The following is a 25,151-nucleotide window of genomic DNA, read 5'->3' as shown; positions in this document are numbered from 1 at the left end:
GGTGGAACGGGTGTTTCTCCCTCTTCTGCTGGTTTCCAGGAGAGGACAAGGGGTGGCCTTACTGTGTGGCGATGTGGCCGCCAGGCCTCGCCCCACCAGGACTATGCGTGACCCCCAAGTGGGGGGGTGGAAGGCGGTTTCCATGGTGGCCTTGTGAGGCGGATTCTTCCAGGGTGAAGTGGGAGATATTTATACCCAGGGTCAGGGCTGAGAGCGGACAGAGCCGGCGGGCGGGCGGGCGCAGAGGGCAGGGACGCTGGCTGGGCTCGTTCTGGAGGCCGTGGTGCGCAGGCAGGTGGGACTGGGGTGTGTCCCACTGTCTTGCAGAGTGTCTGTCTCTCCACCTGGGTGAGGCGGAATCCTGCCTCCCCTGTGAGGGTAGATTTGAGGAATCTGGGGCCAGCTACGGGGAGGCAGAGGCCCGCAGGAGACCTGTGGCTCTGCCCTGGCTGGGTTGGGCTCTGTTTGTGTGAGCTGCTTTGGTGGCACCAAGCAGGGGGTGCCACTAAGCTAGCCGACTGACACTTTTGTGATGAAGTCCCTGACGGTCTCTGACTTAACCCTGTGGGTTCAGGCCCCCGTATGGGGAGGATGAGGGTACACGTTTCCTGGCCCTTTTGTGCCCTCAGGACAATGGCATCTGTCGGCCACATCTTGGTCTTCTGCGTGGGTCTTCTTGCCAGAGCCAATGCAGGTGAGTCACGGGGGCAGCCCACTGCTCACTCCAGCCTCTCGAATGACCCGGGTGGCAGAAACCTAGAGAGAAACAAGTGGGAGACCCCTACCAAAATGGACTCAGCTAGAGTTCCAGGAAACTGGGGATCTCCTGCTTGGGGTCCACTCACAGGCTGGCACTGGAGGAAGGGAGAGGATGGAAACCCCGGGTCAGGCAAAGGTGGGGAGGGATGGGGGTTGGCTCCCCCCAGATTGACAGGCTGTAGTACAGGGGGTGCTGGGGCAGCGACAGAAACCCCCTGCCCAGTACAGAACCCAGGGGGTGGGTGTCTAGGGCCCAGAGTGGGTGGGCAATCTGCCCAGGTCCAACAGTCCCCCAACTCTCAGCCCAGGAAGGTGGAGCCCCCACAGGGTCTTTTGACACCTCTCCCTGTTCAGAGTCCTGGGAAGCACCCAAATCCGGATCTCTCTCTCTCTCTCTTTGCAGAAGCGCCACAGGAACACGACCCATTCACCTATGGTGAGGGGCAGCATCTATTCCGGGAGTCAGAGGGCTGCCGGGGCGTGCCTGTCCTCTCTGCTCCTCTCCCTGGCTCTGTGGGATCCCTCTCCGGGTCTCTGGCCCTTTCTCCCACTCCTCTTCTCCTTCCTCCTCCCTGCCCTGCCCCCTGCTCTTCTTCTCTCTCCCCGCCCCCACCCCATCCTCACCCTGCTCCCTGCCGCCCTCAGACTACCAATCCCTGCGGATCGGAGGCCTCACCATCGCCGGAATCCTCTTCATCCTGGGCATCCTCATCATTCTCAGTGAGTGCTGCGCCTCGCCCCGCCCACGCCCCGCCCCTGCCGGCGCGGCCCCGCCCCTCACCCGGGCCAGCTGCTGCCAGAACGCAGTTGGGCTGGGCGCCCGCGTGGGAGGACGCAATCTCAGTCTCTGCGACCCTCTCCCCACCCCCACAGGCAAGAGATGCCGATGCAAGTTCAACCAGCAACAGAGGTAAGAAGGCCCTCCCAGCCCCCACTCGCCCCTCGCCTGCTCTTAGAGGGGCGCTGGGGGTGAGACGGCAAGTCTTGCCAACCCGAAGCCAGGAACCCCTCAAAGAATGTGTGCGAAGCACCTCCCATGTGCCAAGCCCCCAACCAAGTCCCGGGACCAAGCGATGAGTTAACGTCCTGACTTGCTTGGTCCAGCTCCCGGCCCAGTGAAGGTGGTGGGTGGCGGTGGTTCCAAGAGCCCCGCCGATTAAAATCACAAGCACGATATCAAAAGTGCTGATAGAGAGCGAGCCGCGGTGAAATGAGATCATCTCACACAGTGGCCCAGTTTAGCTCAGAGTCTTCTTCCTTGCGCTTTGATTCATCTTTAAAAAAAAAAGTTTAAAGCACAACCAACATAGGAGTACCATGGAGCGAACACCTTCGTGTTAAAACAATGATGGATGTCACTACAAGTCATAACGAATGCGTATTGACTGTTACACCACGTGCCAGACGCTCTTTCCTTGCGTATTATTTTATTTGGCCCTCATACCACCTCTTCAGGTAGGCGCTGTTACCAGCCCCCATTGTGCAGATGATTAAACCGAGGTGTAGGGAGATAGTCACTTATTCAAGCTCACTCACTGGGAGATAAGGATTCTGGGGTTTCCAACTCAGATCACCTCCTGGCAGTCTACCAAGTTCCTCTGACCACCCCTCCCCCGCAACTTCAAGTCCCTTCCCCAGCATCCCCGGTGGTACTCACTGTTACCTGTTTGGACCGCCTTCTGCCACACAAACTGCTCCTGGGTGCTCCTCCTTTCGGGGCGTACCCGGAGCGCGCTCGTTGGGGTAGGTGGGACTCCGTGAAGTCTGGGAGATGAGGCCTTCATCGGGGGTTTTCTGGAAGCCACTGCCTCCCCTTTTCCATCCTGTGCCCTCCCCCCCACCCCTTGCTCTCCCTTCCCAGAACTGGGGAACCCGATGAAGAGGAGGGAACTTTCCGCAGCTCCATCCGCCGTGAGTTTGGGGAGACTGCGGGTGTTTGGGGGTGAAAGCTGGTTCCAAGAGCCGTTTTCCTGGCCCTCTCTGGCAGCATAAAGGGAGAACTTGAGCTGAAGCCAGTGGGCAGGGAGTTGCCCTTCCTCCTCAGGGACGCCCCTCCTGACACCCCAACTTTCTGTGTCCCCGTCAGGTCTGTCCACCCGCCGGCGGTAGAACACCTGGTGCCATGGAACTCGGCCAGGTCCTGCAGCGCCACCTGGGCTTGGGGAGTGGGCACGGGAGGGAGGAAGAGGGGGTGATGTACCAGCCTGGGCAGGTGGCTAAGAGGGGGAGGAGGAGAGGGCTTGAGGTCCTTCCTCGCCTCTCACCCTTTTCCCCCCACAGGATTCCCCTGGCACCTGATGCGTCCCACCCACCTCCTGCTCACCTGCCACCTAGACTGCCCCCTTTCCCAGCCCTGCCCCACTGAGTCCCCAAGCCTCTCAGATTTCCAATAAAACGTGCTTTTCTCTCTTGACGGCGCTTTGTTGATCTGTCAGTCCCTCTGCGCGGAAGCCTGGGAGCCCCCTTGGCCCCGGCAGGGGGCGCCCCCACCCTTGGGGAAGGGGCGGAGACGACGGCAGTGGGCGGGGGCGGGGGCGGGGGTGGCCTGGACGGGGGCGGGCTCCCCGGGCCCCCATTGGCTACAGGCCCCCCCAACACCAGGGCTCCCCCCATCTCCCCCCCACATCAGCCTGTCCTGCTTCCAGCTGCTGCAGCCGTGTCCTCGCTGCCTCAGCATCCAGCAGCCCCCTGCTCTGGCTCAGCATGGCGACCCCAACCCAGACCCCCACGAACGGTGAGCGTCGCCCCGGGGAGTGGGCGCCGGGGAGGCTCCGGGATCTGAGAGCTTAGGAGAGAGGATGTGGGAAGATTCCGGCGCTGAAAGGGAAAGGAGCGAAGAGGGGATGGGAGGAGGCCCCTGTGGCGCACCCCTTGGCCCTCCTTGTGGTGTCTCGGACACCTGCTCCCCTGTGATATCGTCCCTGTGCTGGACCTACGATGAGAGAGTGCCAATCCCCGGAGAAAGGATGCTCGGACCGGTTGCTATGGCAACTGGGTGACTGGTCCAGCACAGTGGTGGAAGCAGACGGGAAGAGATGGGCTTTGAGGGTGGGAAGCAGCAGGTCTGTGGCCAGGGAGGTTCTGGAAGATTTCAGGACCCTGGATTGGCAGGGAGAAAGGGTCCATGTCCCTTTTCTTTCCAGCACCGTCTGCTACCGTAGGTGTTTCCTGAAATTCCTACAGGCAGGTTCAGAGGGAAGGAGGATCAGCTGAAAAAGAGAGAAGGGAAGGGGGAAATCCACCTGAGATTGAACCTAAAACAGATAGAAGAGACACAGAGTCAGAGACATGGGGGAAAACCGGCAGATAGGTGCGAGGCTCCCAGAGGCTCAGGGAGAATGCAGGAAAAAGAGAGGGAGAGGAAGTCAGAGAGACACAGAGATAGACGGATGGAGACAGCCATGCACAGGGACTCGAGACACCGAGCCACAGGCAGAGGAATAGAAAGGGGGGGGCAGCATAGGGTGGGGCTGCCACCACTGCAGTGAACCCCAAGGGTGGGACTAGGGTGAGGCGACCCTCCTTCCCAGTGCGCACCTACTTGTGGTTTCCATCCTCGGAGATGCACATCGCTGTTCCCCCACCCCCATGTCCCCCTACACCGTGCAGCCGCGCACAGTTACATTTCACACCCGTTAACCCAGATATGCTCCCACTTAAACGCATCCTCACTCCAGCCCCGAGCAACCCCCCTGCTGAGCCTGGGTCTGCAGAAGAGCAAGGAGGGGGGTGCTTTAGTGGGGGAGGGGGCCTGGGAAGTGTTTCCTGTACGGAAGGCAGGGCGGAGGCGGAGGAGCCCCTGGCGGTGAAGGGAACCCCAATTCCACCCGGTTCTCTCCTTCCCTTCCCCCTTTCCCATCAGGCAGGGGCTGCTGCGCTGAGCCATATCTGCAGAATCTGAAGCAGGGCGGGGGGGGGGGGGCTGCAGAGGCTGGAGCCACCCTAGGGAGAGGGGGCGGGGCTGAGCCAGCAAGTCTGGCGGGAGCCCAGGATTTCTTTTTGCAGAGGTGGCGGTTAGCAGGATCGATGGCAGCAGACGGGCAGAGGTGGGAGGGCAGACGCCTCAACACCCTCCCCCTTCCCCTCTCCCCGGCCCGGCCGGTCACAGCATGAGAGGGGACCACAGGTCTCGGGAATTCCCTGGGGAGGAAAAAACCCCCGCTGTGTATGGCAAACTGCTTGAGGAAATGAATTAATGAATTGCTGGGGAGAGCAGGGGGAGGGAGAGGAGTCTCTTCCCACCCTGTCAGAGGAAAGGAAGGAGAATTAGGGGCAACAGAAAAGGGGGATGTGTGAGCACAACTGAGAGGGACCCTCAACTTGGCCAGAAGCCAGCCCTGCAGGGGCATTAGAGGGAGATGCGAAGGAGGAGAGGGAGTTAAAATCTGGCCCAACCTCCAAGCTTCACACAGGACCTCAGCCAGCCTGGAGGACCCGGACCCATCACCTCTCAAGATGCCCCTGTTGCCATAGCAACCACCTCCTTCCTGATCTCTCCTTGGCAACTGGCCAGGAGTAGTGCACATTCCTTCTCCGTCTCCTGGCTCCACCCTGAGCCCAGCCACACCCTGGGGAACCAGATTGCTGGGCCAGCAGGATCCAGCCCAGGATCTTCTGCATGAAGCACTGTGCACTCAGGTGCAAAGCAAAGAGGATTTGGGAACAGATGCTCACCCAAAGGGTCCCTGAGCACTTTGGAGGAGGATGCTTGGAAAACTGGGAGACAAAAGAAGATAATCCAACTGTTCCACCTTGATTCGGACTCCCACAGCCTAGGAGGGCCTGACATTCCTTCATTTGTTCCAGAAAACTTCTTTGAGAACCTTACCTAAGTGACAGGATTAACAGCAGAGATGAGCGAAACAAATCGACTCACTCTGGTCCAGGAGCTAAAGTGACTCAAGGTGACTAAAACACTGTGTCCTGATGGGAGACACTTTGAAGTACCACCTTCCAGATTTTTGACTTATTCAAATGTTCCCCACAGTGCTATTTACTTAATATTTTTTTTCCTTGGAAGGATTCACTTTTTTAAAAAATTAATTAGCATCATTTTATATCATCACCACAAATGGAAAATGAGTTTTTGGGTTTTTTGTTGTTTTGTTTTTTGTTTTTGCTCTAAATGGAGAGTAAACATACAAACAATCTAAAGCAAGTGGCATTGCTTTTCTGGGTCCAGCGCCTCCTTTTTGTGAAATGGAGACGAAGATAGCACCCTATGGGAAAGTTCCTGCCAAGATTAAATGTGTCAACATCTGTAAAGGGCTTAGAAGTGGCTCTGGCATGGAGTTAGTGCTATCCACTTCTGACGAGATCGCTAAATAAAAGGAGAAAACTCGATAATGTCACAAAATTCTACTAGATATGATTATTACCTGACAAAGACTCTGAGCACAGTTTTGTTTTTTTTCTTGGGTAAGAGGGGGATCAACAAGGTTTGGTAGGCAACTAAAGCCACATCAGCACCAATGAAGATTTCCTCCTTGGAGACTAGAAGAGACCTGGAAGGCGCAAACTTAGACACTGAGTCAGGGTCTTGCCTCTGTTTCCTGTACCTGTCACTTTAGGCACTTGCTTTGATAAAAAGCAGTACCAAAAGTGTCAGCAGATGGTGACGGTGATGATCATCCGCTGAGATTTTTATTTCTCACTTATGCTCCATGTCCATCACAGGTTGACCTGTGGGGGGCATTTTGTACTCACCTAAAAAAAACTAGAGCAGCCACTACTCTCTTGAACATACAGGCCCCCAGGTCACAGGCAAACCAGAGCTCTATACAGTGGTCATTGAAATGTTCCAGCCTACAAGTGACACTTCCGCTCACAGTTCATGGACCAGAATTCATCCCACAGCTCCAACCCACCTCAAGGGAGACACCCTTCCCTGTGCCTTCAAAGGGGGAAAAGAACACTCCTGACATGGCCTGATGTCCCCTGGCCCCCTTCCCTAGTGGCACGCACGCTGCAGCATTCTGCTCCACGAGGGGCCATCAGGATGGAAATGGAAAGATGTTCTGAGCTCCCCCCAGGGGAATATGGTCTGGGACAGGGAGATGGAGAGGGAAAGGCAGATTCCCATCCCCACGTTAACATCTCTGAAGTCAGGGCAAGTCTTCTAACCGAGGCGCGTGCGCTTCCTGTGGTAGAGATCCATAGGCATATGCGTCCTGCGACACCATCACAAAATCGACTTTGGATTGTAACCTGGCTGGTGTCTTAAGTGATATAGAATAACAACGACATAGCTCCCGTAATGGATTTGGTGTCAAGAGCCAGGAGATGAGGACCATAGCGGTAGCACCTACCCTTGGGAGTGCTCTGATGACTGGGAAGTTGGAGGCAGTGTGCAGGGGAAGCTGATAGCTCAGTGGTCTGCCAGTGGCATGGTTGACCCTGGGCTTCCTATTTAAATGGGAGTGTGTGTATTTTTCGGGGAGTCAGTCCATAGCTTGCCCCAGACCTCCGTAGGGGTCTAGGACAGCGATGGCCATGTACAGTTGGGTGGATGGTACACTGCACAGGGGATGGTACCAAACGATGGAATGAGTGGGGGGTTGGCATCTATCCTATGCCCCATTCTTCAGGCCTGTGTCCTGCCCTGGAGCTACATAATCCAGAACAAGGGACCTTTTCATCTAATTTCCACCCAGAAACCTTTAGACCAATGGCCCCAACGAGGTCGTCGGAAATGTTGAGGAACAAGCATTGAATTACTTTCCCCCTCTTCCTTCCCACAGTTCCCGAGGAACCCGACCCATTTTACTATGGTGAGTGCCGGATTTTTTCATAGTGGTACCCAGGGCTGGATGGAGGGGTGGCTGTGTGTGTTCCCACAGCCAGTTGACTTCAGCCATGGCTCTGTGGTTCATGGGCCACCAACCCCTGTGACCACGCGGGTACAGTTCACATCCGCTGGGTTTGTGGAGAGCAGAACCAGATTAGGGTGGTTCTGAGTCTCCTTCAGGCTTCCGCGGGACTCTGAGCTGGTCCCTCGAAGTTATCGGAGCAGCAGACAGGGGATGTCTTCACAGTAACGACTCAGTCCAGGTCACCTGGATCGCACTCTCCTCTCCCTACTGTGTGGCTTTGCCTCCCTGAGCTTTTCTGTAAACAGGAGATAGTAATAACTCCCACCTGAGTGGGCTATGGGAAGGATTCACCTGGACAATCATACTGATGGCCCTGGGGCACAAAGAAGTCACCCCCAGGTCTGGCAGGCCTGGCTCCAGTTCCCTTTCTGTATACCCTCCCGATCTCCCCTCCCTGCCACCATTTTTGCTGTTCCTCCAATATGTCAATTTCCTTCTCACCACAGGGCCTTTGCACGTACTGGTCCTTCTGCCAGGAGGACTCGTCCCCTAGCTCTCCACATAGCTGGCCAAGTCCCCTTCCCTTTTTCTGGCCTCAGATCAAATAATGACTGCTCTGTAGGACAGGCCTCCTCTGACTCCCTGGCAGAAGGAGCCACACCACACCCTGCCATGACTTGGATTTTTACTGGATGTTTTTGTTTGGTTGGTTCATTGATGAGTGCTTAATCAAGCATGAGCGTCCCCTGCTGGAGGGCAGAGACCTGGCCGCTGCGGGAAGGGACCAGGGGCCCCACAAATTCACACTTCAGCCAATATTTGCTGGTTACTGGCTCTGTGTGGGCAATGTTCCAGGCCCTTGGAGGACTGCAGTGAGCAATACAGCCAAGGTTTCCTGCCCTCCTTGACCCTGCCCTCCGTGGGAGGGAGACGGACACTCAAAAATCAAAGTCATTTTTTAGACAAGAATATAAAGCCAGAGTGTTTCTTACAGAGGGAAACCAGAATTCCGTCATTTACGAGAAAGGGTGGAGGAGAGGCTGGGAAAATTCTAAACAGGACAACCAGAGGTTTCTCTGACATTCCTGAAGCTCAGAGGGAGGAAGCCCTGTGGATATTCAGAGGGAGGGTTTTCCAAGTAGGGGAACAGCAAGTGTAAAGGCCCTGAGGCAGGACAACCGGATCTACTCCAGGAGCTACAGGGAAGCCAGCATGGGGGTGGGGGGTGAAGAACTGAGGAGGAACAGGATGGGATCATGCAGGGTCTCCAGGGCTGTGGTGAGCCTTGGCTTTTACCCGGAGAGCCCTGGGGGCCAGGGGAAGGCTGAGGAGAGCTGGGATCTGACTCTGTGCCTGTGGGTGGGGTGGGGGCAGAGAGAAGGCGACACAGAGGGTGAGGGCAGGAGAGGAGAGGAGGGGAGGGAGGCCCAGGGGAGCTCCCCAAGCCCATGCTCTGTGTCCCCCCAATCTCCTGGAGGAGCATCCAGCACCCCCAGGTTCCAGGCCCCTGGCTGGGCGGCCTAAACCCAGGCCCGAGGCCCCGGGGCTGGGGTGTGCCCCCTGCATGCCCTGACGTCCCGCATCTCCCCTAGACTATGCCACCGTGCAGACCGTGGGCATGACTCTGGCCACCATCATGTTCGTGCTGGGCATCATCATCATCCTCAGTAAGTCTGTCCTCCGTGGGCTGCCTGCTGCCCCGGGTTAGCCTTTGTCCCCATCCTTATGTCCTGTGTCCTGTCTGTGTCGCTCCCTCTCCTAACAGGCAAGAAGGTGAAGTGCAGGAAGGCGGACTCCAGGTCGGAGAGGTCTGGCCCCCCCCCCGCGGGTGGGCGTGTCGTGGCGGGCGGGGGCGTGGCAGACTGGTGGGCGTGTCGTGGCGGACGGGGGCGTGGTAGAGTGGTGGGCGTGGCGGGCGTGGCGTGGCAGGATGGTGGGCGTGGTGTGGCGGGCTGGTGGGCGTGGCGGGAGAGGGCGTGGCCGAGGCCGGGGCTGCAGGTCCTCCTCACGCTCCTCCCTCTCCCTTTGCCTCCACAGCCCAACATGCAAATCCTGTAAGTCGGAGCTCCCCTCCTCAGGTGAGGCCGCGGGAGGCTGTTGAGTGACAGCAGCCAGAGAAGTCCTTGCAAGGTCCCGGGGTGGGGCCTGGTGGTCGCACCTGGGACAGTCCCATAGGAGACTGGGTCTCTGAGATGGCAGATGCTAGACCACAGGGGTCCATGGGACTCCCTGTGTCCTAAAGGGGCCACAAAAAACTTGCCAGAAACAAACGCATACGTCCCCCAAAGCAAGGAGGAGCTCATTTCCCAGGGAAGAAAGCCACACCCGCAAAGAGAGGGACCCCAGGTGGGGGAGGATTTCAGGCCATAGACATGAAGGAAGTCAGAGCGCGGGGAAGATCAGAGAATAGAATGCGGTTCAGACTTACTTGTTCAGCTGGGCAGACCTAGGATGAAATGACTCAGGAAAAGATGGGAAAGGAAGGAAAGAGAAGGAGGGAGGAGAGAGGATGGGTTTGGGAATAATTGTATCAAATGACAAAAAGAGCTGTGGAGGTGGGTGGCACTAGCCTGCAATCCCAGCAGCTCAGGAGGCCCAGGCAGGAGGATGGAAAGTTAGAGGCCAGTCTCAGCAGCTTAGCTAGGCCCTGAGCAACTTAGTGAGACATGTCTCAAAATGAAAAAAAAAAAAAATAATAATAATAAGAAGAAGGGCTGGGGAGGTGGCTCAGTGGTTAAGCTCCCGTTGGTTCAATTCCCAGTACAAAAAAAGAAAAAAAAAATTCACTGGGGGGGAAAAAAAGACCTGTGGGATTGGGCACATGAGGCTGAAGGAGAAAGACAGGCGGATGGAAGAGGGGTAAATCATGAAGAGGATGGAGGCATCCGAGGGTGTGGGGTGTCAGGAAGCGGGAGTATGGGAAGGAGAAGATGAGGGAAGGCCCCAGGGGGAGAGAGAGAGAGAAGTGGAGCCTGGAGGCTGGAGGCTGGAGGCTGGAGGAGGGGTGCCGTGAGTGGAGGTGGATGGAAGGTGGAAGGGGAGATGGGGAGGGGTGGAGGATGACGAGGGAGATAAACATGCAGGTGGAAGAGTGTGACCCCTTGGGGTGTTAATTTTAATTATGTAAAAATATCTTGACCTGTTTTTAGTGGAATCGCGTCCTTTCCAGGGACTGTTAAAAAAAAAAATCAGAGCTGGGAATCTCTCTGCCTCTTAAAAAATTCTTAGAACTAAAAGAAGGGGAGGGGCTTGGAAGATCCCGTGTTGGGGGGAATTATTGCGGGTAGGATTTCATGCCCGTTTCATGTTCTGTTAATGATACTTAAGAGCACCGGTAGCCTGCTCTGTGGACACCGGTGTCGCAGGGTGTCTGGGCCCTGGTACCTGGGGAATGATGTAAGAACCCTGCAGGACACTGACCCGGAGTAGGTGGGAACCGAGGACATTCCTGTTGCATCCAAATGTTGAGGATGCGGGGTACAGGAGCGGAGCAAGCGTGTAGGAGGAGAATGGGGGTGTAGAAGGGGTGGGACTCCCTGCTGGTAGGGGGACTCCCCACAAAAGCTCAGGTTAGCTTTGACAGCCAGGAAGGTGTCCCCATGGGGATCAGATATTAGGGTGTGTGGGGGGTGGGGAGGGGCGGGGGTGCCAGGTCGGGGTGAGAATGCTGGGGGTCTGACTTCCATGGTGATGGTGGATGGGGGCTCCCTGGTCCTGGCCGTGGGAAGGGTGACCTCCCCCAGTCTACACTCGCTGCGACCCCCAGTCCCCCTGCCCGCCCCCTGCTAACGCGGCCCCTCCTCTTCCCAGCCCCTGGCGGCGGCGGCGTGTAACAGCAGCTCCGGGAGCCTCCACAGCTGTCCCTGCCTGCGCGCGGGCGCCTGAGGACCGGGTGAAGGCGGTGGGGACCCCAGCCTCACGCCGGGGAGCGCTCCCCCGAATGAGCCGCCCCACCCACCCCAAGGCTGGAGCCGCTGCACCCCGCTGTCCCTCCCCAGGCCTTGGCAATGACGATCCCCCAAAGAGCCCGTCTGCATCCCAGCCCCAGGGACTCAGGCCTCCAGCTCCTGGGATCCGGGAGTCCACCCCAGCGCCCCCAACCCCCGTGTGCCGCCCCCCTGCGCCTCCTCGTCTCCTCCCCGGGGATCCGCTCCCCGGGGCCCCTCGACGTCCACGTCTGGAGCTTAATAAATGTGCACTTGGTGTCCCCTGTTCTGTCTGCGTGTCCTCGTCTGTGGGCGCACGAGGTGGGGCTGAGCGCACCTGGGCCAGTTGTCCCCTGCGCGCCTACAGGGGTCCCCCTGCGCCCCATCCCCGGCACCAGACACCTCCTCCTCCGCCTCGCACCCTCCCTCACACCCCGGGAGGGGCCGTCCGGGTCCTCCCGCCTCTGCCAGGCGCCCCACCCACCCGCGCGACCTGCCAGCCCCTGTCCCGCAGCTGGTCCCGCATCGGTCCCCGCGCGAGGCCAGCGCGGGTGGGCGGAGACCCAGCCCCGCCGCCCACCCAGCCCCACGTCGCCCTGAGCCTGCCCCTCCTGCTCCCACTCGGCTCTGAAGTCAGGAAACCCAAGAGGAAATGACTGGGCCTCTCGATCCCCGCCCGCCCGCGCTCCCCTGGCCACACCCTCCGCCCGGACGCCTCTCCCGCCGCGGTCCTCGTCCTCCAGGCTGCGGGCTCCCGACCCCCGGCACTGACGTAAGTCCCTCCTTCGATCCACCTCCAGCTGCTGCCCCTCTGTCCAGCGCTGGGCTCAGGTGGGTAGCAGACCGGCCTGGCGGTGCCTCCCCGCGTCCCGTTCACGCCCTCGCCTCTCACCTCCTCTCCCAGCGAGACGCCCTCTCCCTCCTCTCCTCCGGCCTCAGTCTCCCCAGCTCGTCTCCATCGCTCGCAGACCGGTCCCTCTCAGATCCCTCCAGCACTCGGTCGCCCGGGCCGCAGCGCAGCCCAACACCAACTCACTTTTTCCTCTGCGATCAGGAGGCATTACTCACCCTTCCTCTTTCCACTACTTGCGGGCTCCTGGGCCTCAGAGAGTGGCCCCATCACCCTGCCCCAGACCCCGGCCCGCCCTGCGCCTTTGCCATCCATTCCAGTGAGGATCGCTGCCGGCCTGGAGACGCACGGAGGAGCTTCTCTGCTCTGGGGGTGTCCCTGTGCCCTGTGTGCTGCTGGGACACCAGGTTGGCCCGGTGCTTCTTGTTTTCTTTGGAGGGTGTCCGCTTGGGACTTCCACGTTCTAGATCCTCCCACTTCTCCCAGTGGCTGCTGTCAGCCCTGGCAGGGGTCCTGGAAGCCAGGGGTCCTGATCCAGGGAGAGAAGGGGGCTGCCCCGCAGGGCAGGACGTGCTTCTCTGACCCCTGTTCCCACTCACCCCGTAGATGTCGCCCTCTGGCCGCCTGTGTCTCTTCACCGTCCTCAGCCTCTTTCTCCCCACCAGAGGTAAGACCCTTCCCTGGAGCCCCCAGTGTGCTGCTGGGTGGGTGGGTGGGTGGCCCGAGAGTGTGGCTGCTCTCTCCTGTCACCTCATGGTGCCCCCTCCCCTGAGTTGGCATCAGGAAGTAGAGATCCCTGGGCACTCTGGGGTTACACCTTCTTTGGGCACCTCAGACCTGGGTGGTTGCTTCCAGAGTGTCTGGCCAGAGCCGGTCCTGCTGAGCATCCTCCACCTCACCTCCAAGAAGAACTCGCTGAGTTTGATTTGGCCTGGAGATTGGTGTCCGTTTTCTATTTGGCAGCCAGAAAACCTGGGCTCCCAGTAAAGCAGATCCCTGGTCCCCTAACAATGAGCTGCCAGGCAAAGGGGTCACGCTGGGGCCAGGAGAACACTCAGCCTTGCCTGAGAAGGGTCTCCAGGGCAGTAGCCATGGCCCATGCTTCCTGTGTGGCAGGTGCTTGCACCTGGGCTGATGGAGGCCTTACTTCTACTCTACTTATACATGTTGCTGTGCCCCTTTTAAGGATGGGGAAACTGAGGCACAGTGGGCAGAAGTGCCTTGTGCTAGAGGCTACTGGGTGGAGGACCTGGGGTTGCCACGGCCCCACCGCTGCCAGAATCCAGATCATTTGCTTTACCAAAGGAGCCCTGCTTCTCTTGGATGTATTCTTCCAACCACACCACAGCCATTTGTTGAGCACTTACTGTGTGCCGGGTCTTCTATGCATGGAGGGAATGGCTGTGAGTGCAACAAGACATGGCATGCAGGCTTCTGGGGGCAAAGACAGACCGGCCAATCAGTAAATTGTATGATGTGCTGGGAGGTGACAGTGCCCTGGGGAAAAGAGAGGAGGGTGCTAAGGCGTTAAAAAGTGGACGGAGTGGAGGCTGAGGCAGGAGGATGGCAAGTTCAAAGCCAACCTCGGTCACAGGTTGAGGTTGGAGAGAGGAGAGGGGAGGTCATGGAGAGGGGAGGTCGGGTGCTGGAAGAGCAGGGGGAGCCGTGCAGGTTTCTGGGGATGAACGTTCTCTGGGGAGTTTGGGAGAAGCAGGAAGAGCCAGTGGCCGAGTTGGGGTGAGCAGAGGCGGAGTTGCTAGAAGAAGAGCTCAGGGGGTGCTGGGGGGCGTGGAGAATGACGGGCCAGGTGAGGGCTTTGGCTCTTACCCAGAGTGAGGTGCAGGGCTCGGGCTGAGAGGCACACACAGTTGTACAGATTGACTCAGGAGGTCCCCGGCTCCCCCTGACTGTGGGTGGGAACAGACCGTAGGAGCAGGAGCCAGGGAGAGTCTCCTGTGACATCTAGGTCACAGGAGGAGGGGATGTTGGATAATAGAGGTCACCCAGGGAGGGGCAGAGGCTGGAGCCGGGCGAGGGCAGAGGACACGTGTGGTGCCAACTACATGCAGGTGGTGGGCGGCACCTGCCTGGCGCCGTCTCATTCCTCGCAGCCCCGTGAGGCAGATCTCGCCATTGTCCCTGCCCTGCAGACTAGACCCCTGAGGGTTCGCTGGTTCTAAGTCACACAGCGACGAGGCGTTGGGAGTCCTGATCCAGGACCTGTGCCTCTAGCCCCTGGCTCACTAGAGCATCCCAGAAGCCTGGGTGAGGAGTCGGGGTGGAGGGAGGGTCCTGGGACACTGGCACAGCTTGAAAACCTCCAGGAGCCACAGCTGGGTGGCTCTTCCAGCACCCAGGACCTCTGGAGTCGGCTCCAAGGTCTGGGAAGGTCGGGCATGGTGGAAAGGAAGAAGAGAGAAGGGGGACCCGAGGTTCCCTTCTGACCTCTCCATGGTTCCCCAGGACAGACGTTGGAAGAGACCACATCCATTTCTACAGTGGACCCAACTATTTTGGGCACCCATGGCCCGACGCAAATCCCAGGTGAGGAAAGAGGGACAGATCCGTCAACACCCCATCAGTGCCAATAACCCCAGCAACACAAATCTCAAACTTAGACCAAGTAGGAATTTATGGATTCATGTGACTCAAAAGACTAAGGATAGACCTTCAGGCATGGCTTGGTCTAGGTGCTCAAATGTTGCCATGGAGAACTTACCTCTTGGTTCCGTTTTCTCTGGATTGGCTCCATTCTCCGTCAGCTCATCTTCTTACGGGCCAACATGGCCCCCGAGAGGACTGCTAAGAATCCAAAGACGACAGAATTCCCACCTCCCCAATCTACCAGATGTCCCAGAACTGTCATTGGGCAGACTCAGGTCATGTGCCCAACTAGGAGCTGATCATCATGGCTGCAGGCACAGGAAGCTGACTGGTGGGCCTGGGTCCCCTGGCCAATGGCCACCATGACTGATGGCAGCACCTCTGAAAAAAGTGGTCCAAAAGTCCGGGAAGGATGTTCCCCAAAGAAAGTACCAGGGGGTTTTGATGGAGGCAGCTGGGTGCTGGTTGGCGGTCAGAGGTATTTGGGAAATTTCTTGAGACAGGACCTCGGAGTCCCACTAAAGCCAACTAGCATCATTCGTCCCCTGAAGAACCACTCGGGTGGCCGGTGCAGGAGGAGGGGTGCTGGGATCCGGGGAGACCCGGGCACCTCCAAAGCACTGCAGGAGACTCAGGCCGCTCCCTGACATGGAGACGCAGTTGCTGCGGGAACGGGATCTGGCTCCTGGCCTCCTCCACTCCTCCTCCTCTTCTGCTCTGACTCCTGCTTTCCTAACTCCAGGCTCAGTCCACCCGGAAGTCCAGTCCACCCCCCAGACCTGGACCCAGCCTACTGAAGGTGAGTGACGCGAGACAGGGGCCCTTCACCACGCAGCCATGTCCCCAGCCACGTCCCCAGCCACGTCCCCCCTTTTATTTTCCCTGAGCCGGTCTCCCTCTGTGGCTGAGGTTGGCTTTGAACTTGCCATCCTCCTGCCTCAGCCTCCCATCCATCCACTTTTTAAAGACAAAACAAAGGGAACTTGGGACATCGTGAAGTCTTACGTGTACCAAGCAAAGCACCCACCCAGAGAGGTGCGCCGTGGCCACTTACCCCAGCTGAACCCCTGCATGGCTTCCCAGGCAGACCAAAGATCAGGGCCCCACAGACGATCCCTGTGCGCCAACCCGATTCATTTCTTCTATTCCTCTCTTCATCTATTTTTTAAAATTTTTCAAAAACTATTTTATACTTTTTCTTGGAGTATAACATAATTCAAAGAGGGCCCCTGAATTTTTTCGGTGAATGATTATTGACACGTAGTACCTAAACACATTATCCTTGGAAAGAATAAAAATAGAGGACGTGAGACTAAATCCCTTTGCCAACTTGCCCCAACCCGTCCCAATGCGTCCTTGATCTTTTTCCATCTCTGGGAGGCCCCACAGCTAACGTTAGGGGTGATTCCCCGATCCTATGATATCACATGGAAATTACTGCAGAAAATATACTGTTGGTGCATTTCTATGAGTTAAAGGATATCACATGAATGTCCTGCAACTTGCTTTGTCTTTTTTTGTGGCAGGGAGTATTGGGGATTGAACTCAGGGGCACTGAGCCACATCCCTAGCCCTATTTTGTATTTTATTTAGAGACAGGGTCTCACTGAGTTGCTTAGCGCCTCACCAAGGCTGAGGCTGGCTTTGAACTCGCGATCCTCCTTCTCAGCCTCCTGAGCTGCTGGGATTACAGGCGTGCACCACTGTACCCAGCCTTGCTTTGTCTTTTTTAAGCAATAGTATGTTTGGAAGTTGTTCTCACATCGTAAAAACTCATGCTGCCCTTCTTCTCTGCTGTCTAGTATTCCAGTGTGCTGGGGCTGCAGTGAATATAGGCACACACCTCCCAATGCTCACATTGTTTGCTCCTGTTTTTTCTGCCACATATGGTGCCACAATGGCAGCCTTGTCTCTTACCTTTGAGCAAACACAGCACTTACATGCACCATCCTCACTGAACCCTGAGATAGAAACTACCGTTATCTCTACCTTACCGATAATGAAACAGAGGCTCAGAGCAACTTGCTCAAGGTCTCACAGCAAGACAGACCCACAGCTGAGACTGGAGTCCAGAAATCTGGCTCCAGAGCCAGGGCTTTGATCCAGGATGCTATGGAGTAAAGGTCATGAACATTTAAATTTGTTTTAAAAGATGCATCCTCAAATGGCCACACCATTGGCTGCATGCAGAGACAGCCCCCCTTGCCTGGCCCCACAGTGACGCTCTATATTGACACCTTTGATTTGTGCCAAATTGATGGAGGGAAGGAGATACAGTTCTATAGACCTGCACGGTCGCGGGCTCACTGAGGTCTTCCTCCCTTTCTCTCCCTCCCTCCCTCTCTCTTCCCTTCCTTTCTTTCTTTCTTACTGGGGATTGAACCCAGGGGTGCTTAACCACTGAGCCACATAGGCATTGCTAAGCTGCTGAGGCTGGCCTCAAACTTGTGATCCTCCTGCCTCGGCCTCCTAAGCTGCTGGGATTAGAGGCGTGGGCCACCACCCCCGGCTCACTCAGTTCTTATCCCTCCCCTCTTTGTTCTTCTGACCTGAGTAGAAACAACACAAAGCCAGAACAGGACGGAGACCCAGAAGCCGACAGGAATGGACATGACAGACCCAGGGACAGGAATGGACGTGACAGACCCAGGGACGCTCACGAGCAGCAAGGAAGGTAGAGCCCGGGACTGGGAGCAGCAACTTCCAGCTCTTGCTTAATTCCCTATCTAGGTCAGCGTCTCCCCCAGTACGAGTCTCAAGCACCTGTTTGGGGAATTGCTAATTAATTTTAAGGAAAAAGAAAAAATTTCTTTTTTTTTCTTTTTTGGTGTATAGTCAAAGATATTTAGGGAACTCTGAGTTAAATTTAAACACGGATCTTGATGGCAAGACTTCTCAGCACCTCCATAAAAGCTCATTTGCACCAAACGTCCCGTGAGGCAGCCTCTGGAAGGCAGCATTTCCCCAAAACAGTGGAGCGGGTGACCCTCCTTTGTGCACCCCCCCACAGGCTGGTGCTGGGATATGACTGTCTGTCGATGCTCCCTTTGTGTGCACTCTCCTCCTGTGAGGGAAGGAACTTTTCGGTTGCAAAATATAGAACACCCAATTAAAACAGAGAGGTTTATTAGCCATGTAAGTTCTATGAAATCTGGAGGTCAACAGTTTCAGGCATAGCTGGATCAAGGGGCTTAAGCACGGTCATTAAGACTGAATCGCTCCTGCTCTTGACTGTGTTGTCTTCCTTCTTTTTTTTCCTTTTGATCTCATAATTCGGTATCTACAGAGAATTTCTTTCTCCTTAACTCCAGCCCAAAGCCCAGAATTGACCCTCATTCGGGTTAGGGTTAGGGTTAGGGTTAGCCTGGGCCACTCGGGCTGAGAGGCACGCACAGTGGTACAGATTGAGCATTGCACAAGAGCACCACCTCCCGGGCCACCTCATTTCCCTTGTCCATCTTCATAAAGATTCTGATTTCCTAGTGGTGACAGCAGATCATCTCATTCCTACAGAATCTATGGAAACACTTTCACCAGAGACGGAAATAAAGTCTCTTGGGAAATGAAGCTTTTCCATTTTGCACCAAAGGGCCCCTCTGGGAGAGCGCAGCTGCGCCTGCATTTCCCAGCTGATCGTTTAATTTACTCTGGAGTCTTCGCTGGGCTGGGTTCCTCCGGGTATCAGTCCTCCACCCTGGGACAGGGGACAGAAGTCAGCAGCAACGACGAGGTCATCAAGTCCAGGGGTGAAGGGTGCTGCTGAGCCTCAGGGTTGCCCAGGGCCTCCCCCTCCTCCGTCCTGGCCTCTCTCCTGCCGGGCACCTCGTGGGGACGTGGCTCCTGCCCGCGTCCAGCCCCCAGCTTCCTAGCTCCCCTGGTGACGTAGTCTGCTTTGGTGGCCGTGACAAAGGATGACAGGCTGGGGGGCCTGAGCCGCAGGAATTTCTCTCTCAGGGTCCTGGAGGCGGGAGTCCCGGATGGAGGTGGCAGCAGGGTCCGTGGGGGTCACAGATGGCCACCTTCTTGCCGTGTCTTTCCCAGGTCTGCGCAGGTGGAAGCCAGCGGCCTCCGGTCCCACTCTCGGGACCTCATCAAACCCTAATCACCTCCCGGAGGCCGCGACCTTGGGGGTCAGGGGCTTGCTGTCCCTCAGAGTCATCACTCCCAGGGAGGAACCAGACGGGGGTCCCCTAGTCGTAAGCCAGGTCACCAGCAGGCACGGGTCAGGACCGTGGGACTAGATGGAGGGGAGGGGGCTCTCCATGGCTCACACCTTCCCTGGTCCAGGCTTTCCCCAGGGTCCCCTCATCACCTGTCAGGCCATGTTGAAGGGGCTGAAAAGCTGGGGGAAGCGTGGGGTGGTGGGTGCTTCCTAGAGCCAGGGTGGGGGCTGGGGGTGTGGCTCAGCGGTAGAGCACTTGCCTCGCACGGGGGAGGCACCGGGTTCGAGTCTCAGCACCACGTAGAAACAATACACAAAATAAAGGTGCTGGGTCCATTTATAACTAGGGTGGGGACGCAGGCCTTTTTTTTGGGGGGATTGACTTTTTGCGTCTGAGAACCCACTGGACTCTGGGGGATGCTGGAGACGGGGTTGTGCGTGCAGGGCGGCTGAGCCAGGGTCCTGGGCTATCACAGGGCTGCCAGTGCCTCGCGGGGGGGGTCCTTTATCCTGCCCAGGAGGGTGTCACCCACCTGAGAAGACAAGTCAGAAATGATCAGGGAAGAAATAAGACGCAGACTCAGAAAAGTAGTTTTGAGGCAGAGCACGTGACAGGTCCAGCCCCTCGGAAGCCACACAGTTGGAGAGTGGCTCCGTTCATTCATTTAAAGGGAACGTCAAAGGCAGGGCCAAGGCTTCGGGGGTGGGGTCTTGCCTCATGGTGTCTTGCAGGGGGTCGGGGCAGCTGTTTTTGACCAGCAGGTGCAGACCACTGCTATGGTCCCTTCGGGTGGAGGGTGGGACACCCGTGCCCCTACACCAGGTGCAGAGACTGGGGGAGAGCTTTCTCCCCATCTGGGGCCTGCAGTGATGTCCATCTGTCTGTCTCCCACCAAAGGCACCACAGAGCTCCCTGGGGGGCCATCCCCAAGCAAAGACGTCATGATGGACCCCCTGATCCCCAGCTCATCAGGTCAGTAACTCCCTTCCCAGACCAGAGACGGGGCGGTTCCCAGTCACTATGCACTTCCTGTCTCTAAAACACGAGCTCAGGACAGAGGCGTCCTCAGTACACACCTGTGGGGGTAGTGAATGACTCCCAGCCTGGGCGGGGGGCGGGGCATGGTCATGTCTGAACCAACGGATGAAGGTGTGTGCATCCAAACGACGCCAAAACGCAGTGGCTGAAAAGGCAATCGCTTATTTAGCTCCCGATGGTGCAATTTGGGAGACAGGCTGGGCTCAGCCGGGTGGTTCTTCTGGTCTCCGCTGAGCTTGCTCACGTGACTGAGATCAGTTGGGGGTCCGCAGGAAGCTCTGGTTCCTGGCAATCTTGTCCTCCACTTCCTGCCCACTGGACCCACGTGGAAAGGCTAGGCCCACACAGCCCATTCCTCTGTTAATCCAGCAGAGGTTCATTGAGAAACTTGTGTGTGGCAGGCACCGTTCTGGGAATAAGACAGACGGAATCTCCGCCTCAGGGGGCTGACATTCTGGGGGCGGGGGAAGACAGCAAATAATAACTGTAATAATACATGGCAGGTGGTTTTACTTTGCTATCCAGAAAAATAAAGCCGGTTCAGGGGAAAACTGAGGGCACTCAGAGAGGTGGTGGGAGCCAGAGCGTGTGCCTGGTGAGGACTGTGGGTTTCATTGTGAGGACAGAAGGGCTGAGTGAGAGACCCAGGTGGATCTGCTCCATTCGTTCTTCACTCCACAAGCCTCCGCCAGACTCTGACGTGTGCCTTGTCCGTCTCTTCCAGGTTTGGATGAGGATGACCCCTTCTACTACGGTAAGTCCGCCCTGGGACGGTGTGGGAGAAGGAAAGCCAGAGGCCCCTCTGATGGTCCACCTCCACTTCTCTCTCTGTAGATGAGGCCACTCTCCGGAGGCGGGGACTCCTGGTGGCAGCTGTGCTGTTCATCACGGGCATTATCATCCTCACCAGTGAGCACGGGGCGTGGGCAGGAGGGGCACCACGACGGGCTGGGGGAGGCTTTGACCCGCACTGCGTCTGAACCTTCAGGTTCCTGAAGGTCCCTGGAAATGGCTGCTCCGGACCAGGCAGCTCTCTGAGGCTCCCTGAGAGCAAGGCTAGAGATGAGCGTCTGTTTGGCTCCTGTGGCTGCCACTGGGCAATGTGGGCTGGGCTCAGCTGGGTGGTTCTTCTGGCTGTGGCTGGCTTGACCCATGCATGTGGTGCCCGTTTACTGGGAGCTGGGAGCAGTGTTTCTAGGGGCCTCTTGATCCTTCACCTCGTGTTCTTAGACTCCGTAAGGTGACGGCTTGCAGGCTCAGAACTGGCCACTGTCACTTCTGCCACATTCTGTGGATCAAAGCATGTCACAAGGGCTGTCTTCATTGAGAAGTCAGAAAATAGGCTTCCCTTGTTGATGGGAGGGAGAGACAGAGTCAGATTGCAGGGAAGAGGGACGTGGAGAGGGAGGGCTAGGAAACTGGGGCCATTTAGTCAACATAGCCATGCACAGACCTGGAAGGGAACAAGGGGTGAACAAGACTGGGTAGACTAGGGAGAAGGCGGAGGAGGACCAGATGGCCCCTATAGACAAAGCCACCATAGCCACCCAGTGGAACCCAGTGGAGATACAGACTAGTGACCCTTTCAAGAGCTTATTGTTTCTGTAAAATCTTCCCATGCTTACCCGTTGGCAGCTGTGACAGTCAGGGTCATGACAGGTGACAGATGGACCCTCACAAGGTTGACTGAAGGTTTAAAAGAAGAGATACTCATCTATTTTCCTTTGCTATAACAAAATGCCTGAGTGGGGGGTACTTACAAAGAAAAGGGGTTTATTTATATCACAGTTTTAGAGGCTGAGTCCCAGATCAGGCAGCCCCATGGGTTTGGCCTCTGGTGAGGGTCACTCGGCTGCATCCCATCATGGTGGACAGTCTCATGATGGGAGTGTGGGTGAGAGGAGAGATCACGTGATAGAACGGCCTCCCTGTAACAGGTGGAGGGACGCGGTGACCCCCTCCCCCTGTTCTCTTGTCCTACCTTCTGCTAGTGCTGAGGTCGAGGGTGCCGGGCCCCGGGGAGGTGACCTGTCACATGTGCCTCCTGGGGCCCCAGGCTGGGTGAGGAAGGGGGGCAAAGGGGGGCTAATAAGGAGAGAGGCTGACTTAATTTTTTTTAAAATTCTGTGTGTTCAATAAAACACAAGGGCTGCTCCTTTTATAGTCTCTCAGCTGAGCTCTAGGACCCATGCCAAAGGCCTCTCGCATCCACCGGGCTCATCAGGAAGATGGGCACAGACCTACTCCTGAAGATGGGTGGCACCACACTCATAAGAATAAGCAGGCCGGGCACGGTAGCACACGCCTGTGATCCCGGTGGCTCAGGAGGCTGAGGCAGGAGGATCCCGAGTTCAAAGTGGCTTAGCAAGGCCCTCAGCAACTCAGTGAGACCCGGTCTCTATAAAATAAAATAGAAAATCAATATCAATAAAATCCAAAAATGGGCTGGGGATGTGGCTCAGTGGTTAAGTGCCCCGGTTTCCATCCCTGGTACCAGAAAGAAAAAGAAAAGGCAGGATTGGCCTCTGTCCGGGGCCGCACAGCACCTGGGAATCAGGGAAGGCCCGGACCCAGGTCTGCGAGGGCGGAGACTGGGGTGGGATTTGGGGCCACATATTTTTCCACTGACAGATATTTTGGGGAATCTTCTTTATGCCCGACCTGCGCTGGATGATGTTGGGGGCGGAGTGGTGACAAGCAGCCCTGACCCCTGTCCTTGGGAGCTCAAGGCTGATGGGGAGGGCCAGGAGGAGCACCTCTGAGGAGGAGGAACTGGAACTGAGTCCTAGTGATGAGAAGATGATTTAAAAAAAAAACAAAAAAACAAAAAACAAACCCAGGTAGAGGGAGCATCAGGTGTGAAGTCCCGGGGGCAGGACTGAGGGAGCCTGTTGCAGTAATATCAGGAGGAGGTCGGTGGCATTGGGGCAGAGTGAGCCAGAGAGAGGAAAGGAGGCAAGGGAGGACTGGGGGAGGCAAAGTGGCAGCTGGGAGCAGGTTTCTTTTTTCAAGTCATCCTTGGCTGCTAAGATCCCCCCTTACTCACTCTGGCCTCCTTCCTGTTCCTGGAGCCTATCCAAGCAGTCCTACCACAGGGCCTTTGCACTGGCTGTTCTCTCTGTCTGGAACACTGTTCACATATCCAACTGGCTCCCCCTCACCTCCTTCAAGTCTTTGCCCAGATGTCACCTCCTCGGTGGCCATGCCATCTTCAGGGAGATCCATGTGGATGTACCCAACTCCTGGGCCTCACTGAGTCCTTTTTTTTTTTTTTACTTTATAGCACCGTCTATACATTTGACTTAGTGATTTTTTCTTTGCTGGTCTCCCCTACTAGAAAAGCCAGCTCTATATGGTCAGGGATTTTTTTTTTCTTCCTTTCTTGTTCCCCACTATATTTCCAGCGCCCTGATCAGTACCTGGAACACAGTAGTAAATGAATCCCGAATGCACAAAATAGTCTGCATTTTCCAAGGGCCTGTCCATTAGGGGGCTGGGGGGAGCTCCCCCCCCACCCCCAGGGGCTGGCCCTGGCTGTTCCCATGCCTGTCTCTGTCGCTTATTTATGGAGCTACCTGGGTGCTTCCTGCGAGGAGGATCCGCCAGCCTCTCCCGGGTCCCCAGAGCACACACAGGATCAATATGGCGCGTTTCCTCTGTCTTCACAGGTGGCAAGTGCAGGCAGCTGTCCCAATTGTGCCGGCGTCAACGCAGGTGAGTCCATAACAAGTGGGGGCCACCAACCCCGCGGGGACTCCAAGAGCGAGCCCCGCCCACTGCCTGGCACCCAGCCTCCTCCCTCCCTCCCCTCCAAGAGCCTACAGAGTGGTCAGTAGAAGAAGCCCCGCCTGAGAGGGAAGACCCCGGTGGACGGAGCCAGACCTGGGCTGACCTCCGAGTCCCACCTGCCCGCTGCCGCCCCGGGGGCTGCGGGCTCCCTGGGCACCGCCCCCGAAGTGACCCGCTCTGTTGGGACAAAAATAAAGCACGTGGTCCACCCCCGCGGCCTCCGATCGTGCGACTGGGCAGCGGGAGTGAGAAGCGGGGCTGGCCTTGGGGACCCTGGAGGGAAAGTAAGGGCGGGCGGGGGCTCCGGGCTCCGGAGTCGAGGCCGGGAAGGAAGGGAGGGGTGTGGCCCGGGGGAGATGCAGGTGGTGGGTGACCGCGGCCGTGAGTCCCACAGGATCCATGTGACACCCCTGTCCTGGTCCAGGTGTCCAGGGCCAGCTCCCCCCAACACAAATGCAGACCCCCACCCACACCTGGCGACCCCCTGTGCCTCCCTCTTGCACCTCGAGGAGGCTCACACGCGAGTGGGGACTCCTCCGCCTGCCCCTGCGCTCTGTCCACTCTCCGCTGGGCGCAATGACCTCTGCACGCAGGGCTGAGTCTGCCCCGAGGGCCCTGCAGGCCCTGGAGAGGGCTCCCCTGGGGACCCGGAGCCGGTGGTCCAGGCACACAATCTGCAGCAGGATTTCCTGAAGGCTCGCAGCCTCCAAAGCCTGGGGAGGGGCTCAGCCGTGGGGCCAGGGCGGGCCTCAGAGGTGCGGCCGGCAGGCAGGCGCCTCCACCAGGGCTCCGGATCCGGCCCCAGGCCAAAGTCAAGAGAGGAGAGAGATCCAGGTCCCAGACGGCTCAGCCACCAAGTCCGTTTACTGAGCCTCGAGCTGCAGACGGGAGAGAAAGAAGGCACAGAAAATAAAATATCCGACTTTTTCTTTTCCTGATCTTCCTCAAAAAGATAGTGTAGCTACTATTCACACAGCATTTCTATTGCATTAGGAATTATGAATAGTGCAGAGATGATTTAGGGTGGGAGTAGCCATAGATTATATGCAAATAATATGTTTGCAAAATATATTTATATGCAAATAATATATACATAATATATATTTGCAGACCATTTTATATAAGGAATCTGAGCATCCACAGATTTCAAATCCTCAGAGGGTTCTGGAACCACCCCCTTTGAATACCAAGGGAAGACTACACAGGTAGT

General features: G+C 57.0%; 3 protein-coding genes and 1 long non-coding RNA gene across 11 annotated transcripts; 3 read left to right on the top strand and 1 right to left on the bottom strand.

The window, feature by feature from the left end:
• Positions 1–227: 227 nt before the first annotated feature.
• Fxyd1 (FXYD domain containing ion transport regulator 1) lies at positions 228–3,172 on the top strand. The gene is made up of 8 exons (XM_078033239.1): positions 228–291; positions 630–694; positions 1,163–1,195; positions 1,405–1,479; positions 1,633–1,669; positions 2,621–2,670; positions 2,846–2,896; positions 3,040–3,172. The coding sequence occupies exons 2-7, from the start codon at positions 634–636 to the stop codon at positions 2,866–2,868; spliced, it is 279 nt and encodes a 92-aa protein (XP_077889365.1). The 5' UTR covers positions 228–291; positions 630–633; the 3' UTR covers positions 2,869–2,896; positions 3,040–3,172.
• A 165-nt stretch (positions 3,173–3,337) lies between these two features.
• On the top strand, positions 3,338–11,783 carry Fxyd7 (FXYD domain containing ion transport regulator 7). Of its 3 annotated transcripts, none has more exons than XM_078033243.1 (6): positions 3,338–3,493; positions 7,500–7,529; positions 9,164–9,238; positions 9,337–9,370; positions 9,609–9,649; positions 11,382–11,783. In XM_078033243.1, the coding sequence occupies exons 1-6, from the start codon at positions 3,463–3,465 to the stop codon at positions 11,402–11,404; spliced, it is 234 nt and encodes a 77-aa protein (XP_077889369.1). In that variant the 5' UTR covers positions 3,338–3,462; the 3' UTR covers positions 11,405–11,783. The 3 variants fall into 3 exon arrangements, with proteins under 3 accessions (XP_077889369.1, XP_077889367.1, XP_077889368.1); XM_078033242.1 differs by having other exon boundaries at positions 3,339–3,493; positions 9,337–9,379; XM_078033241.1 differs by lacking the exon at positions 9,337–9,370.
• An 88-nt stretch (positions 11,784–11,871) lies between these two features.
• On the top strand, positions 11,872–24,151 carry Fxyd5 (FXYD domain containing ion transport regulator 5). Of its 6 annotated transcripts, none has more exons than XM_078033214.1 (10): positions 11,872–12,269; positions 12,954–13,014; positions 14,811–14,891; positions 15,694–15,750; positions 17,509–17,625; positions 20,012–20,086; positions 20,877–20,906; positions 20,987–21,061; positions 23,821–23,866; positions 23,968–24,151. In XM_078033214.1, the coding sequence occupies exons 1-10, from the start codon at positions 12,150–12,152 to the stop codon at positions 24,002–24,004; spliced, it is 699 nt and encodes a 232-aa protein (XP_077889340.1). In that variant the 5' UTR covers positions 11,872–12,149; the 3' UTR covers positions 24,005–24,151. The 6 variants fall into 6 exon arrangements, with proteins under 6 accessions (XP_077889340.1, XP_077889342.1, XP_077889343.1 ...); XM_078033218.1 differs by having other exon boundaries at positions 12,176–12,328; XM_078033219.1 differs by lacking the exon at positions 11,872–12,269 and adding an exon at positions 12,350–12,754.
• LOC144371033 (uncharacterized) lies at positions 20,646–23,821 on the bottom strand. Its single transcript, XR_013431193.1, has 3 exons — positions 23,728–23,821; positions 21,778–22,550; positions 20,646–21,440 (listed from the first exon to the last, which is right to left on the bottom strand). It is a non-coding gene; the product is annotated as an uncharacterized LOC144371033 (long non-coding RNA).
• Positions 24,152–25,151: the final 1,000 nt, after the last annotated feature.

The sequence above is a fragment of the Ictidomys tridecemlineatus genome, chromosome 15, assembly GCF_052094955.1.
Source record: "Ictidomys tridecemlineatus isolate mIctTri1 chromosome 15, mIctTri1.hap1, whole genome shotgun sequence".
In the NCBI taxonomy this organism is placed as follows: domain Eukaryota; kingdom Metazoa; phylum Chordata; class Mammalia; order Rodentia; family Sciuridae; genus Ictidomys; species Ictidomys tridecemlineatus.
This window is presented reverse-complemented; position numbering and strand designations above follow the sequence as displayed.